General features: G+C 41.9%; 1 protein-coding gene across 3 annotated transcripts in view; it reads left to right on the top strand.

Moving 5' to 3' along the window:
- Positions 1 to 16,590, top strand: part of ZCCHC2 (zinc finger CCHC-type containing 2) — a 61,811-nt gene that overhangs the window by 35,412 nt on the left and 9,809 nt on the right. For all 3 annotated transcript variants that reach the window (XR_004384364.1, XR_004384363.1, XM_032872282.1), the window contains exons 6-12: positions 1,048 to 1,142; positions 3,380 to 3,463; positions 5,374 to 5,431; positions 7,466 to 7,601; positions 8,674 to 8,738; positions 9,320 to 9,414; positions 13,977 to 14,105. Coding sequence is in view for 1 of the 3 variants with exons in the window: in XM_032872282.1 (XP_032728173.1) it covers positions 1,048 to 1,142; positions 3,380 to 3,463; positions 5,374 to 5,431; positions 7,466 to 7,601; positions 8,674 to 8,738; positions 9,320 to 9,414; positions 13,977 to 14,105 (662 nt within the window). In the remaining 2 variants the exon portion in view is untranslated. The remainder of the gene's footprint in view (positions 1 to 1,047; positions 1,143 to 3,379; positions 3,464 to 5,373; positions 5,432 to 7,465; positions 7,602 to 8,673; positions 8,739 to 9,319; positions 9,415 to 13,976; positions 14,106 to 16,590) is intronic.

The following is a 16,590-nucleotide window of genomic DNA, read 5'->3' as shown; positions in this document are numbered from 1 at the left end:
GTCTTCCAATTGAATATTTATTTCCACATTTGCATACCAAGAAGCAATTTTGCCTAATGTACAAGGTAATTTTGGTCCACAGGGTCATCTCTTGGTATGGTATCTAATGACTTTATAATTAATATGAATGACAGGTCAAACACCTTGGGGAGAAATTTAAGAATTTTAAATGAGCATTTAACGTGTTCAGAAGTAATGGAAGGAGGTGTGTATGTTGAGCAGGGCGAACAGTTTCGTGTGCTGTGAGTGTCGTAACCTTGATGAACTGGTAGTGTCTTTCCCTAGGAGGGGAGTAAAGCTGAAAGGGTTAGTAACTGGTTCAGGGCGATTCAGCTTTTAAGTGGTTGGGCTGGTGTTCAGATCCTTGAGGAAACTCTCCAGGAGACTGTCCTGTAACTATGCCCCTTGTTGCTGGGTCCGTTTGCCGAGAAGACTTCCCGCTGAAGTCTTAATTACATTAATAAAATGTGAGGAAAGCTGGTTTTCAAAGATAACAGCTCAGACTCATGGTACGGAGCACAGCAGAATGAATCATCAGTGAGTCCTGCCTAAGGATGCAGTCCTGCTCGTAACTGCCCAGACCTCCGCGTGCCACAGGTTCAGGCCCCTGGCACCCCGGCGTCCTAGGCTCTTAGGTTCGGGGGTGGGGTGGGGAGGGGAGGTGCCCTCATGGGACAGGCAGGTGAGGAAAAGCAGCACCTGTGAAGAAGAGTGAAGGAATTGCCGTTCTACTCTGAGCAGAAAGATGGCTGTTGGACCACTTGGGCAAAAGATGGACATAACATATGTATATATATTTTTTCTGCCAGAATTGCAATCATACCACTAGATTACAGAAAATTAAAAATACACCTGTGTATTCGATTTTTGCAAATAGGTTTCTTTTGTCCACTTCCTCCTATGGGAAGTGCGTTAGAAAATAATATTCTTTTCCTTAGGAAAACTGTCTGTTTTTTATACCCGAAGTAAAGGGCTGCGTGCGCTGGCCTGGGCACCCAGGCTGAGCCGGGCCGCGTGGCGCTAACACCGTCTCCTCCTTGCGCGCAGGCAGCTCTTCTCCACGGCCTCCCGAGCTTTCCTGCAGAGCCGGCGGGTGCACAGCTTCTTCCAGGCTGGACCAGCGGACCCCCTGCACAGCCTCAGTAAGCGCCTCCCCTCGCCTGTCCCCAAGCCGGTGCCAGGGTCCCGTCGGGGCAGGGCGGCATTCGGTTGGGAACCTCTGTAGTCGTCCGTGACGCTGCGTGAAAGCTGCTGTCCCAGATCTTACCGACCCCCGGGCGGAGGCCAGCTCTATCCCACCTGTGGGTCCCAGCCCTGGGTCCTCCCGGGCCTCGTCACCCTGGCGTGCGGGTCGTGGAGCTGCCGTGCTGCCGGGCGCCCGGTGTAGACCCTCTCAGCGTCTGCCTTTCCTCCTGGGTCCCCTGTTCCCATAATGACCTCCTCGCCCTCCGAGGCTGGAAACCCGGGCCTCACCCTCTTCCCCTTTCTTCTCTGTGCTCGGTCACTGGCAGGCCAGAGCGCAAGGGAGGGAGCAGGTCTTCCTTTCTGCCCATCCTCCAGGCCCGGCGTTGGCAGTGCAGCCTTCCTTTCCTGCACGCCCTGCGCCAAGCTCGCCCCTCTGGGGTTCTAGCTTCTCCCTTCACTTTAACCTGTACCAGGATTACTGCAGGGATCAGTGGCTTAATCCCCTTCTCACAACTTGAGAAGTTTGCTTTGAAATTGGAGCCGGGCCATGAGCCTCCTTGTACCTTATTTGCTAGTCTCTCTGGCTTGGTGTCTGCCCAGTACACCTGCCATTTCCTGTCCTGGTATCTTGGCTCGTTCTGCACCTGAACTTTTAAATGTCCTTCCTTTTGGCACAGCCTGTTAAAATCACACCTGTCTTAGGACCCAACTGAAATACCGCCTCCTGAAGATTTCCCCATTTTTTTTCCTTCTATTCCTGTGGGTTGGTGTTTGCCCTGATGTCTCATCCTTCATCACAGTTGGCCTCATGCATCATTTTATGTCCTCTTTCTCAACTGCCTGTTTAAACAAGTATTTTGCCAGGAACGTGGAGGTGTGCTTTAGGAGAACGTGCTGACTTCCAGCACAGCCACTCTGGCAAGTGGCTCTTCGCTTTTTTTAATCTTTTCTTCTGCTTTCAACAAAGTCATATTTTCTTGTTACCAAAGGGGAAAGAAAATGCATATTTCATCATTTTGAGGTGGAAGAAAAAGAGGTTATAAAAAGTAAAATGATTGGATATTATAACCCGGGCTAACTTGTCACAGTTTCTCTCATGGGGCACTTGTGCCTTAAATATTTTAAAAAAGTAGCAAGTAGAATGAATGACTTTCGATGACAAGTTAATAAGACAAGATGAACGACCCTGTGGTTAAATTTATGTCTGAATGGTGGTAGTAGTTGTATTTTTTTTTTAAAGGAAAATCCTAATCATCATAGCACTATACAGATTTAACAGTCGGTGCTTCCGCTTGGACTGAGTGTAAGTACTTTTAAGGAATACTCCTTAACTAGCATCTATTTAATTCTAAAAAAGCATCGAAACATGCAGTTAAACTTCACATTCAGATTTTTAGCAGGCTGCCTGGGAAAACTGGCCCAAATGAGTAGTGCTTAGTTAAATAGTAGAAAACTCATCATGAGAGCTTTACAGTATTTAAAGTACGCGAGCAGCGCTAAAGGTATCAGGTTGCTGCGAAATGAAAATGTATTAAACATACATGTTTTGGGATTGTGGAAAATCTCGTCAGGATGACCCCATTGTTTCACCAAAGAATACATTGTTGTCAAAGTTCCTTTGCACTTCTTTTGAAAAGAATGACTGCTCTACCCTTTTCCTCCCTAGGATAGAGCGTAGTGTTCTATATTCCGACGATTGAGAAAACAAAATTGTTAAACTCCCAAGTGACTTCAGTTTTAAGTTCTGGAGTCGCACTGGTCTGTATCCTAATGGAGAAGTCTTCCGGGGCTTTGAGAATGTGTTTGGTGACCGGCCTGTGTTGGCCTCTGAATCACTTGTCCCTGCTCTGTGATAGAAGAATAGAAAGTGACAGTAGACGGAGTCTGTGGAGCAGCGTGACATGGCCACACGGGATCGTGTTTTATAAAAGTAGTAGTTTACAGCACGTGAGAGGTTTGCAGTCCTCAGCCCCCGGTGACCTTGGGACGCACTCACTCGTGCTGCTTTTCACCTGGCACCTGAGCCTGTTTTTGTGCTCTGTCACTTGGGTTTCTTAAAGGACCCAGCTAGCAGAAATGTTCCCTTTACCACTAACTGTCCATTCTCTCCCTCTTGGGAGAAAAGGAATCCTTCCGTGTGTTTTCTTTTGTTATAGTCTTCCTAAAGATTAATGATATTGAATACTTCCTGCAGATAACTTACAGTCCTCTCTGAAGACTTCTAAAATCTTAGAACACTTAAAGGAAGACAGTTCGGAAGCTTCAAGTCAAGAAGAAGGTAAGTGTGGATTCACCGGAATAAATCATTCTGCCTGATACGGGCACAGGGAGAGGCAAATGGACCAGTAGAACAGATTAAGGAGCCAAGAAACAGACATCTGGGAATTCGGGATGTGACAGGTGGCATTATAAATAAGTGAGGAAAAAATAGACTAGTCAATAAATGATGTTGGCTGGCTTTCCGATTGAAAAAAATATTATCTCATTAGATGTATACTTATGTCAAGCCCAGAAACTGCAAGTGAATAACAAAATATATGTAACATAAACTTAATGTAACATGTAAATTATAAAACTGAACTTCTAAATGTTAATCATCTGGGACAAGAAGGCTTTCTTGACAAAGCAGAGCATGACTGTAGCAGAGATCTTTCTAATCTAAAATAACTGAACGTGTGACCCCAAAACCAGACAATTTGAAGACATTCAGAGGATATTCACAGTTGGAGAAAGACTCCATCCAGACGCTAGAAATACTCTTTCAAAAAATCAATGAGAACGTCAGTCTGGAAATATGGGGCAAAAGATAAAGAGAGCTCATGGAAGAAATTCGAATGGCTATTAAACAGTGTTTAGCCCCACAAGCAGCCTGAAAAATGCACACTGTAAAAACAGTGAGGTATCTTTGCATGCTCATCAGATCGGCAAAGCTTTTTCGAGTGACGTTACCAGGGGTATGAAGTAATGGGAACTCTGATCTGCCGCAGATGGGATATAAATTGGTACAACTCAATTTGGACAGGAACTTGACACTGTGCAGTGAGGTTGGAAGTAATTAATTTTATGCTACTGCCCAGCGGTTCTGCTGCTATGAAAATTGTTGTCCATGTGCCCAGGGGACATGAAGTCTTCACAGCAGCCTTGCGTGTAACAGCAAATACCTGGGTCAGACCAGGTCAGGGGCTGTAAGTCTTAATAAACACATGCACTGGAATGTTTCAGCTAGCTCACCCTTGGAGAGGGGGGAGTTGGAGGAAATGGAGGAGGCCTTTGGTTGTTTCTGTGATATATTTTTGTTACAACATGGAGGTTAGGGGTGCTGACCCCCATGCCGTTGTAGATCCTGGGCAGAACTTCTGACTCGCCCACAAGCTGAGCTTACGGGAAGCCTTACCGAAAGTGTTTAACACATAGTTCGTATTATAGGTGTACTGTCTACTGTGTTCTTATAATAGAGTAGGCTAGCGAGAAGAAAATGTTCAGACAATCATATGGAAGAGCAAATAGGTTTCTAGTACTGTACTTACCCATCAGAAAAAGCCTCTGTATGTAAGGGGACCCATGCTGTCCAGGAGTCAGTTGAATAGACCTGGGGCCTGGGAACGTGGGCGTTTCTTATATTAAGAGATAGGTATTTTTTGAATGTTTGAGATGCTTCATTTTTTTAACAGTTAAAATAAAAGCCTGAAACGGAAGGTCGCCGTTTCATAGTAGCACGTCACAGCAGACTTCCATAGTTTCAGACAAAACCAGTTTGCTCTTAGGTGGCCGGGACCACATTTGAGAGGATATTTGAGGAAATTCAGTAGTTCAGTATGTCTTTTAAAAACTGCCTCTTTAGGGACGCCTGGGTGGCTCAGTTGGTTAAGCAGCTGCCTTCGGCTCAGGTCATGATCCAAGGGTCCTGGGATTAAGCCCCGCATTGGGCTCTCTGCTCTGCGGGGAGCCTGCTTCCTCCTCTCTCTGCCTGCCTCTCTGCCTACTTGTGATCTCTGTCTGTCAAATAAATAAATAAAATCTTTAAAAAAAAAAAAAACTGCCTCTTTAAGGAATTTTCTGTGGAAAATGCTCGGAAGTGTTCTGCACGGTCTGTCGACACTGTTACAGTCTCATGAATGAGTTGCATCATCCTTTTGGATTTTTGCAGAAGCATTTGGCATAATGAGCTGTTTTTTTCCTCTACTCTAGACGTGTTACAGCACACCATAATCCACAAGAAACACGCCGGGAAAAGTCCCCTTGTGAAGTACGTATCTAATTTCTAAAACGTAAATGTCTTTGTGCATTTTTAATTAACTGGGTCACATTTACTTGAATTACCGACACATTTGGCTGTAAGTCTGCCATTCTACTGTTTGCTTGTTATGTGTCCCACCTTTTCTGTGTTGCCTTCTTTTTCTCTCCTTTCTGCTGAAGGGTGGCTTTTATTCTGTTTTTCTCTTGTCTTGACCTTGATTGTTCTATCCTGTTCTCAGTTTTTCTGGGGGTTACCCTAGAGATTGTATTCTGCGTCCATAATTTACCCAGGCCTGGTGTCAACTGTGCTGGCACCACTTACCCCGTGAGGACCTTTAATCACTCACTTCCCTTTCCTTCGTCCCTGTATAAACCGTAAATGTCACATATTGTTTTTCCTGTATTTTAGAGCTCGCAAAACTCTTTTTCACTCGTCGGTCAGAATTCCAAGGTCCTTCATTCTGGCCTGCGGGTCTTAGCATCGTCTGTGATTTCCTTCTTGCTGCAGAACACCGGAGTATTTCCTGCATCCTGTCTGCCAGTGATGCGTTCACTTTGTTTTTACTGGGAAAAAGTGTTTATTTGGTCCGTATTTTAACTGGATATAGGATCCTAGGTTGGCGATTACTTTCTGTGAGCACTTTTAAACTCAGTTTTACTGTCTTGCTGTCGAATGCCTTTGGTCACTCACGTGGTATCCCCTCAGCCCAGCTCTGGCTCCCCTCGTTGTCTCCCGTCCTGCCTAAGCCATAAGACTGGCCACCTTCCCCCTTGGGGTACTTGCTGAGTCTGGGGACCGAGTTGGCTCTCAAACAGGCACAGTCCAGAAATGCAAGTTAATTTGTCCCCGGGGCTCAGCACTCAACTGACTGCAGAGCTCAGCTTCCGATCCTTCGGTTAGATAATTCTGGGAGATCTCAGCTGCTTTGAACCTCTGCTGCTTCTGTTGGCAACCTCAGTAACGGACCCTCACGTTGGTTTTTCCTCCTTTCCTGTTTCCATATAGTCATTGTTCCTGCTTCCTAGGGTCACGTCCCCTGTCAACCATGCCGTCCCAGATCCTACTTTTCTAGGGGTGCTAAAAGACAGCCAGCCCTCATCGCTTCAGTCTTCTTGTTGCTCTTTGGAAGTTGGTGCACTTTTCAAACTCTGCTTGCTTTTTAGGATTTTCTCATTGTCTGGTTTTCAGCACTTCACCTAGGACATGTTTGTAACTGTTTTTGACTGAATTCTACTTCTCAAGTCTGAAGCCTGATACCTTTTGGGGTTAGAGAAGTCCAAGCCATGCTCTCTTCAGATACGGCTTCTGCCTGATTCTCTTGTTCTCTTTTCTGAGACCTGGACTTTGGATAATAGACTTCTCACCGTGCCCCGTGTGTCTTGTCCCCTTCTCTGTGTTCTCTGTATTTCCTTCCTCTCGGTGCTCCAATCTAGTTTCTTCTGACCAAAGTTCCTCCTCGCAGACTCTATTAGTCTGTTTCCATCCATTGAGTTCTTACTTTCAGTTCCTTCTACAATTCCAGAGTTGAAATTTGGTTCTTTTTTATATTTTCCAAGATTCTTCCAAAAGGTCTCATCGTCCTGTAGTCAGTGACCTCTGAAGCACTGTTATTTTAAAGGCCCTGCTCAGTACCTCCCTTCCCTGGATTCTTTTTGAGTCTGTTTCTGTTATGTTTCTTTTGGTTTTCAGTCATGTCATCCTGTCCTTTTAACATGCCTTAGACATATGCAACTCTCAGTGATCCTCACCCTTTGGGGCTACGTGCCCCTGTGGGTGGTACAGGACGACCATAGCAGAGAGTCTGAAGACCACGTGCATTTGTTACGTGCATTTGTTACTAATTTACTTAGAGAAAGGAATTAACTCTTAGATAGCTGTGTAATAGTCTTTTAGTATAAACTGTACTTTTTTTTCCCCCTGAGAGAGGTCACTAGGCATTGTGTAAAAAAATAATATACTAAAGACAGAGCTTCTTCATGCTGTGATATGGTAGGCTCCATTATTGAGGGTAGATTTTCATACTTCTGTGAACTTTTCTGATAGCACTATTGGTACAAGTTGTTCTCCATTGGATGGGCTCACCATGCAATATTCTGAACAGAATGGAATCGTGGATTGGAGGAAGCAGAGCTGTACCACCATTCCGCACCCGGAGCACTGTGTGGCCTTAGCTGACCAGGTATTGGAGGGTTTTGTTTCTGTCCTTGCACATCGCTGCTCTAGAAGAGGCGAGTCCTCTGTGCATTATTATCTTGGAGAGTGGAGTGTCGGACTTTGAATGTAAATGTCAGATTACATGTAAATGTAACTGAAATATAAAGTCTGAGCTCTTCTGGGGTCTGAAGGAATACCTTGAGATTGCCTTTATTGCTCAAAAATTTAGTACATTTTGATACAAATCCTGTCATGTTTATTCTAACTAGGGATACATTAAACGGTTTTGCCAACAACATTTTTTGCTTTTGAAACAATTAGTCACATGTCATTCACCATCTTCCTGCTGGTGACGTGAATTTGGAAACAGACCTTCCCTCACGAATTGTTGGGGCACTTTCCCTGAGTCCTGACTGTCATTAGGAAATGCCTGCTTTCTTAGGAGTTGGTGGAGGGAGAGCGCAGAATGCTGTCCGTGTGTCCATGAGGTGGGGTCACGCTGCAGGCAGTGGGGTGCTTACTCTGCAGCTCGGGGGAGAACCACGTTCTTTCTAGAAAATAGATGGGTTAACCTGGTTTTTATTTCTGGCCAACGCTCAGATCCAAATGTTAACCTTTACTGGAATCCGTTTTTACAAACTAAAGCATTGAAGCATATTTTGAGAAATTGTATGTTACCTTAGTCCTACTTAATGGCCTATTTTTGGAGTTCATTTGATTATACCTTTTTTCTCGCTATTTCAGTGCCTACACCTTCTCTTCTTAAAGTTGTCAAAACCTTTTGGAAGTTTTAACAACCTGGACTTTAAGAGAATACTGTTGAAGGTGTAGCAACTACCAGTTTCTTGACTGTGTTTTATTTTGTGGTCAGAAGAAAGAATACAGGTCCATTTTAAAAGGAAAATACAAAGTAGGTATTTTTCTTAGATTAATATTAAGTAGTTATCAGAGAATGTGCATATTTTAGTGCTTCAGGTAGGTATCTTCAGGAAGTAGGTTAGAAATCAGAATTTATTAGAATGTTTGATCTCAGAAGGATAACTCCACAGTGTAGTTTATTGTTAGTCTGTTTGATTTCTTTTTATTCTTTCCATTAGCATTCAACTGAGAAACGAGGCTTATCGTCAATAAATAAGAAGAAAGGAAAGCCACAAATAGAAAAGTAGGTTCAATGTAATTTTTCCAGTAATAGAAATTGGTAAGAAAGGCAACATGGGGGGTTTGACCATGGGCCTGTTTAGTTGACATCATACAGATGGTATTTTTCGACTAGTTTTCCTCCTATTTTTACTGCAGGGCTTAATTTTTTTAAATTCAAAGTTATCAACAAATGCAAATGATTGAAATAAAGCTATTGCCAAATCTCAGTTTGGAGAGGTTCAGAATTCTCAGATTACTGGTGAATCTTGCATTTAGATTATAGCTTACTAAAATTTTTTTATTATAAAAAATTGAGGGGAATTTTATTTGTTTAAAAGGTTTATTTATTTATTTGTCAGAAACAGAGAGCACAAGCCCGGGGGCAGGGGTAGTGACAGGCAGAGGGAGAAGCAGGCTCCCCACTGATCAGAGAGCCCAAACCAGGGCTGGATCCCAGGACCTTGGGATCACAACCTGAGCGGAAGGCGCATAAGTGACTGAGCCACGCAGGCGTCCCTGAGGGGAAATTTAGTGATAATACTTAACTGTGTTCTCTAGAGAAGCTTATAAAAAATGTCGCTAATGTGTGTACTTTGGGTTTAGGGAGAAAATGAAGAAAACTGACAACAGATTGAATAGTAGAATAAATGGTATTAGACTCTCCACTTCTCAACATGCCCTTGGTGGTTCTGTGAAAGGTAAGGAAGTTTCTCTGTTAAATACCCATCACCTAAATGTATTTAGCATGATACCCATTATGATAGGTATTGGAGTGTTGTGCCAGATCTTGATACTGTACTTCGCACTGATTGGAATTTGCACTGATGCGAACAGCAGTGTTTGAATAAATGGCGTTAATTGAGGACGTAGGATTCAGCAGTGGAGGTAAACCTTTCCTTTGCCACAGTTCTACTTACCACCTCCTCCTTCCTCTGGTAGCAACCGGCCCCTCACTTGTCTGCTTCTCAAGCCAGTCACTGCTGGAAGTTCTTTTCTACCCTCGTGGAAACCTGTCCTTGTTCTTGTGTAAAGTCATTTTTTGGTTTCTTGTTGACATTTTCCTGTTCTACTGGCCACCCTTCATGGGGTTTTATGGAGCTTTAGGGGAACGCAGACGCTCGGATTTTTATTGTGCTAGATTTGTCTAGTTTCCATTTACCCACTTTTATTTTAAGGTCTCTTTACTTTTTCTGCTTTTGTATTCATTTGAGAAATGTCCTTTCTGCTGGCTCAATGATAACTTTTCAAGGTCATGTTTACTATCAATAGGAAAGATAAAAGAGAATAAAAGGCCGTAGACTGGTAGGAGAATGTGTTTTGTTCATGCGTGTACCTAACACATTTGTTGAGTGGACTGACCTCACAAGTTAAGGGTTTTTTAGATGTAAATTTTATTCAAATATTAGCATACTCAGTTGTGATACAACACGAATAACCAGAATATGTATTTTTAATGGAGTTTGCTTTTAAGCCAGCCATTTATTCAGAGAGACTGAAAATTGATACAGGAAATAGAGTTACGTTTTGATTCTAAATTCATCTGGCCAACTCATTGAATTAGCCAACTGAACTGTCTTTGGGGGAGAAAATGACATGGGAAAAAACCCCACGTTGTCGATGAGTTTATTTTAACACTTAACTGTCTTTGAGGTTTCCTGTGGTAATGGCACCTAGGAGGAGGAGGAATAGCTAAAACAAGAACGACGAAAGGTCTCTGTCAGTGGATGGTTGGAAATTACTTCCGGCACATCTCCCCGTCTCCGGTTTTCCTCCCTCCAGCTCATTTTCTGCACTGCCCACATGTTTGTCTCCTAGATCACTTACCACGTTGGGTCATTTCCCAGTCGAAATTTGTGCCACCCTCAGAACATTGGCCTGTTCCTTGTCTCTCACATAATATGGGAACTGCTGCTCCCCAAAGAAGCACACAGCTCTTTTCTGCTCGTTAGCTTCCTCTTTGCAGAGAAGTTCTGTGGACTTTGATCTCAGCCCAGTGTAGGTTTGACTGTTGTACTCCACTAGTTTTGTAAACGTGTGGCCTCTCCAAAGCCTTATTTTTCTCATTTGTAAAACAGGAGTAAGAACCTCTTTCCCTAGATTGTAAAGAATTAAATATGGCTGCACGTGAAAAGCATTTCACCCTACTGAGCCCCTCGGTGCCCCGTAATTTAGTTCCTTTCCCTATTCGAAGGTAGAAGAAAACATAACTGTAGGTTATTAAGAACTTCTAAATAACATCCCAACCTCCCAATTCCTTGGGCTCTTTATTTTCCAGTATTCTGAAAATATAACATCAGGATTTTTTTTTTTTATTAGGATTAACCTTATTCTGTGTCCTGAAGTGTGACTGTATGTAAAATCTCTATAAATTTGCACTGATGTCAAATGTAGCTCGGATGTTTGCCGACTCCAATTTAAAAAAAAAACAAAACACAGAACCCTCTATTTATTAATGTCCCTTTGAAACATTAGGGTATAAAGAAGGAATTACCTTTAAGCATTCGGTAAACTCAAGATATATTTAAGATTTTGTTCTTTATGGAAAAATCCTGCATGTCTTAAAAGTGTAGAAACTGTATTTGAGTTGAAAATACCAGATCCTCTGATGGGGAGGTTGTCTGCGTCTTTAAATAACTAAGAGGAGTATTACTCTTTTTTGATCTTAAAATTTAACTTCCATCTTGAGTAATAATACATTTATATAGTTCAATATTCTAAAGATACAAAAGGGAGCAAAAGAAGTCCCTTACTGCCTCCCTTCATGTTGTGTCCTCCCAAAAAAGCAGGCATCCTATTCGTCATCTGTATTCTTTGCAGTATATTTGCTTTTAAAACCTCCAGCTTTAGGGGCGCCTGCGTGGCTCAGTGGGTTAGGCCGCTGCCTTCGGCTCAGGTCATGATCTCAGGGTCCTGGGATCGAGTCCCGCGTCGGGCTCTCTCCTCAGTGGGGAGCCTGCTTCTCTCTCTCTCTCTGCCTGCCTCTCTGTCTACTTGTGATCTCTCTCTGTCAAATAAATAAAATCTTTAAAAAACAAAACAACAAAAAAAAACCCTCCAGCTTTAAATCTGTCCACTAAAAGGCTGTTTGCTTTACTTCATCTGCGCTGTTAAGAACTTTGTCCCACTGTATCACCTGTGTTTCTTCCACCCCGTTCTTCCATTGCGGGTTGTGGCACCAGGAAGTTTGGAGGGGCTGTGAGATAGTTGACCTCTCAGTAGTTCTTTCAAGACATTTCAGAGACTTAAAAATCTCCAGCTTCCTCTAATATGGTTCTGTCATCTGACGGACCTACATACTTCTTTGGTCCACCCGAACTTCTGTTGGTTCGAACATACTAATAACCCGGATTTTTATTGTTAGACTAGAATATGACAAGTTTTGGGGTTTTGTCTTCTTAATAGCATGTATAACCTTTTACCCTTTGAGAGAAACAAATTAAAAAAATGTATGCTTCTGTTCGAAAGGACAGTGGGTGGACCGTCCATTGGCATAATTGTTTCATCCTCCCCATCCACGCCTCCTGACTCCAGAGGATAATGTAATTCCTGATGAGAAAAGTTCGAGACTCTTTACCTTCTGGATCCTTGAAGAGAGGATTATGTTTAGTATAGATTGATGTGTATAGCTCCTGAAAAACTGCAAATGATTATATTTGACAGTTCGGTGATGAGAGTATTTACTAGCTATGTAATCTAAAGTGAATCATTCTATAAATTGGCATTTGGAGAAATAGCTGCTCTTTTTTTTTTTTTTTAAACACATTCCAGAACTTAGGCTTTGAAGTTTCAAAGACTCCACTGGGGTTTCACTGTCTGAGTTTTAGTGAGCAAATCTCAGCTCATCCTACTCCAGGGGCTCCCTTTTAGTGTACCATTTCTGGTGTGAGAACTGTCCTTGGATCTTTGATTCCCTCAGTAGAATTGTTCATTTTGTTCATTTTGCTGCTTGAGATATTTATATGCACAATTTCCACACACGCCACAGTGGTATAGGTTTTACTTTCATCGGTCCAGTTTGGTGCCGGGCTGTTTGGCCGCCATGGCGCATTAAATGGTCTTCTGATCGCCGTTAGTGTTGGTTCGCATCCCTTTCCTTAGTCATGTTGTGACTGGTAATGCAGAACCTATTACCATGTGTAAGTACACTCCAGCTTACTTTTCTGTAAAACTGGTACTTGCACAAGTCACTCCTCTGCCACTCTTACAGGCTCATGAGATTTTGTGCCGTTTTCCTTTGGCAGTTTGGCATTTTATTACCCAAAGGGAACTGCAACATCTGCATTCTTAATGACTTTATTCTTTAATGTCTCCTTACCATTGGAGTGGGTGGGCTAGGCTAGGTCATCCTTAACCGTACTAACTCTGTTATAAATTTAATACCTTCAAAGGACACAGATTAGTCAGCTAACTAGTTCAGTATTACACAAACCATATCTTTTTTCTAAAACATATTTTGTCCAAGCAGTTACCTTTTACTGCTTCTACCACGTTGCCATAGAAATGGTTCACTCATCTATATAATTCCAAAATGCCTCCAGAATTCCTTATATGCGGATTTGTACACTAAACACATGTTGAGTGCTTGCTGCAAGGCAGAAACTATGTTAGCTGCCGAGTTTACAGAAATGAATAGAAGAGTTATCTAAGTTTGCACCAGTGCAGGAGTGTCTAGTACTAGGTATACTAATAATCTTTCCTCTGTGCCCAAAACAGATATGACTAATTGATCATGACAAGTTCTGTACTACACCCACTACGCCACCTCGATGTGGGCCTGGTTTCTGGGCAGAACTCAAGGGGCTACTCGGTCTAGATGGGAAGCATTTGAGTCTTTTTAAATACTCAGGCACAGTGATTTCACTGAATAAGCATTTTTGGCAGTCAGTTCTATTCTTGAATTCTATTAAAGAATGTATTTTCCAATAAGCTCTGAGAAGCTAAAATATCTAGACTTAGATAATGGCTTCATGTGCTAGGACTGAGCAGACCCTACAAAGAAACTAAAGTCTGATTTTTTAAAAAATCAGTAAGATGGACTTGTTCCCTCTGCCTTTATTTGAAGAATGTATTTGTTATTGTTATTTTCAATTAACATTGTATTTTAATAATGAATTTTTACCTAGGTCAAGGACCAGCCTTTTAGGTGTTTATAGACAAACTGAAAGAAAAAAATTTTTATAGCTGTAACTAATTCTAATGGTTCAATTTAGAAATTAACTACTTAACATGATTTTTAAAAAATAGAATTGTTATTTTTTAGATGTGAATTTGGACATTGGATCTGGACATGACACATGTGGAGAAACCTCTTCAGAGAGTTACAGTTCTCCTTCTAGCCCACGACATGATGGAAGAGAAAGCTTTGAAAGTGAAGAAGAAAAAGACAGAGGTTTGCTCTCTGGAAGGGAAATGGGGGTGGCAGAGGAAAATGTATGTTGTCTCTTAAAATCAGTCAGACATACATAATTTTATGTTTCTATAAATGTCATTATTGATTTTAAATTTAATTGGTATAAAGGGTGTCTTATAGACCACTGACTTGGGAGTTCCTAGCAGTGTTGATTTTTTTAAAGCTTTATTTCCCTGCATATGAAATTAAGTAGAAAGAAAACAGTCATAATAAAATAAAGAGTTCAGTGTAGAAAAATTAAAAATGTGTGTGTTCCTGGAAGTACTTATTTATGATATATGTATCTTCTTAATGGATTGATCCTTTTATCATTATAAAATACCTTTTTTAGTCTCTAGTAACAATTTTTGTCTTACAGTCTATTTTATCTGAAAATAATACAGCACTCTAGCTCTCTTAGGTATTATTTATAGCGTACTTCTTTTTCTGTCCTTTTACTTTAAGCCTATTCATGTCTTTGAATCGGAAGTGTATCTCTTACAGACCGCATGTAGTTGGATTGTGGCTTTTTAGCCATTTGCCTATCTCTACCATTTGAGTGGAATGTTTAATCCATTTAATTTTACTGTAATTGCTGATAACATAGGATTCACATCTGCCATTTTGCTATTTATTTTCTGTATGTATTATGTTCTCAATTCTTCCTTAAGCAGAAGCTCAGAGTCAGCCAAAAGTAAGAATGTAGGGCTTTCTCAGGTCTTTCCTGGGCTTACAGCTCAAGATACGAGCATGGCCTTTTAAGATTTTTAGGAATATGTGGAAGCTTTTCAAAACTCCTTGTGGACATCTCATTCTTCGTTTTTTTTCTTTTAAAGTTTTTTGGTCAAGCTCTTGTTAGCCCCAAGTGGTAACACTGCCTGATGCAGCCAAGTTGTTAAAACATTTGCTGCTGGTTGATTGTGACAAATGCCGCATGGGTAAGCAGCTGTTCACAGAGTGAGCTCTAATTGCTAGGCCAATAGTGACAGCTCTTTGGGGATGGGGCTTTTAGATAGCTCCAAATGCATGCTTTTTCTAGTGGCTGCTAGGCTACTAGTTTATAAAGCTACTGTAGCTGCAAAACTTTTCCTTTATAAAGCTACTTCTGAACTGGAGAAAATATATAGGAATTAGGGCAAGGTAAAATGCCACAGTGCTTGCTCCTCTTAAGAGAGTCAATAGCTTTTCTGGAATAAACACTCCTCAGGTTGCTGCAAGCCTTTAGTTAATTTCTAGAGTTCTGAAAAAGTTGATTTTGACAGTTTTTGCCAGGATTCTTGTTCCTTTTATGCAGAAGCGAAGTGTCAGAGAGCCTTACCCTACCATTCTGGAAATGAGATCTCAAAAATGTATATATTGAATGAGGATATCATTCTTTACACATGATAAACACATCTGATTGGTAACATCTTGGTTATAAATATCTGATTAGGAACATTTTGGTTATTTGATGGTTCTAAGATGTACCCATGCTAGTGGGAAGTATTAACTGATTTCTCTTGGGCCACAAAGAGTATTTGTGTAAATACTCCCACCACAGTATTTCAGCCATGTGTGGCTTCTTGCTGGGCAGTGTATAGCTTTCCCAGACCTTTGCTCCTGTGTTAGAGTATCAGGTCATGTCTTAGGGAGCTACAGCAGGAGTTGCTCCTGCATCACGATGTGCACTCACAGCCCGGCTCGACCGTGCGGTTGTTCTGAAACCCTACCAAGGAAGCATGTAGTGACTTGACCACGAGTTCTCATTGGAGGCAGCACTGTTTCTGATCTGCACTTTGCTAACAGAAAAGAAAAAAAAAAGTAAAATGGACATAACTGCCCAGAGCGCTAATGAAGGTTAAATGAGAGCATTCTTACGCCTTATCCAAGATAGATAGGCTTTCAGCGTGTTTCACTTCACATGCTCTGCTTGATTCTGTGGGATTTGCCAATAATCCGGGGGCTCTTGAGCTAACAGTGCACATTTGGCCCCTTGGTCAGAATTGGGAAGAGCACATCTGTGCACCCGGGTTACTTTGCAGCCTCCCTTTCCTGCCGTCCAGTAGGGCGAGTTGGCAGCCTGGATGGAGGAACTTGCCGTTTTCAGATAGGCTCGGTTTTCAAGTGACTCAGTTGAGCCTTCCCTCAATGAAGAATCATTTGGAATGTCTAAAACCAGCAGGGGGGAAAAATATCCACTGTGGGAAAAAGCTTTAATCATTTTTAGAATTTTGAGTGCATGAAAAGGTTGCTTTAAAAAGCATGTGACTTTGTTGTTCTGTTGCTCATAATGGGGTTTTGTTTTGAGACTTCCTACTTTTGAAAGCCAGTGCAGAAAAGGGAGAGACCATCTCTCATTAGCTAGAGGAGTCCTTACAATACTCAGAAAACCACTTGGGATTGTTTAAACTCATAGGGCCGTTTGCCATGACTTGAGATTTAAAGAAAGCCCAGTTCATACAGAAATGTAGTTAACCACCTGAAAAATGATCTGTCTTCTTTGGAC

The sequence above is a fragment of the Lontra canadensis genome, unplaced genomic scaffold, assembly GCF_010015895.1.
Source record: "Lontra canadensis isolate GAN:19392208 unplaced genomic scaffold, GSC_riverotter_1.0 scaffold44, whole genome shotgun sequence".
Taxonomy (NCBI): Eukaryota; Metazoa; Chordata; class Mammalia; order Carnivora; family Mustelidae; genus Lontra; species Lontra canadensis.
The sequence above is the reverse complement of the archived record's forward strand: the minus strand, read 5'-3'. Positions and strand labels throughout refer to the sequence as shown.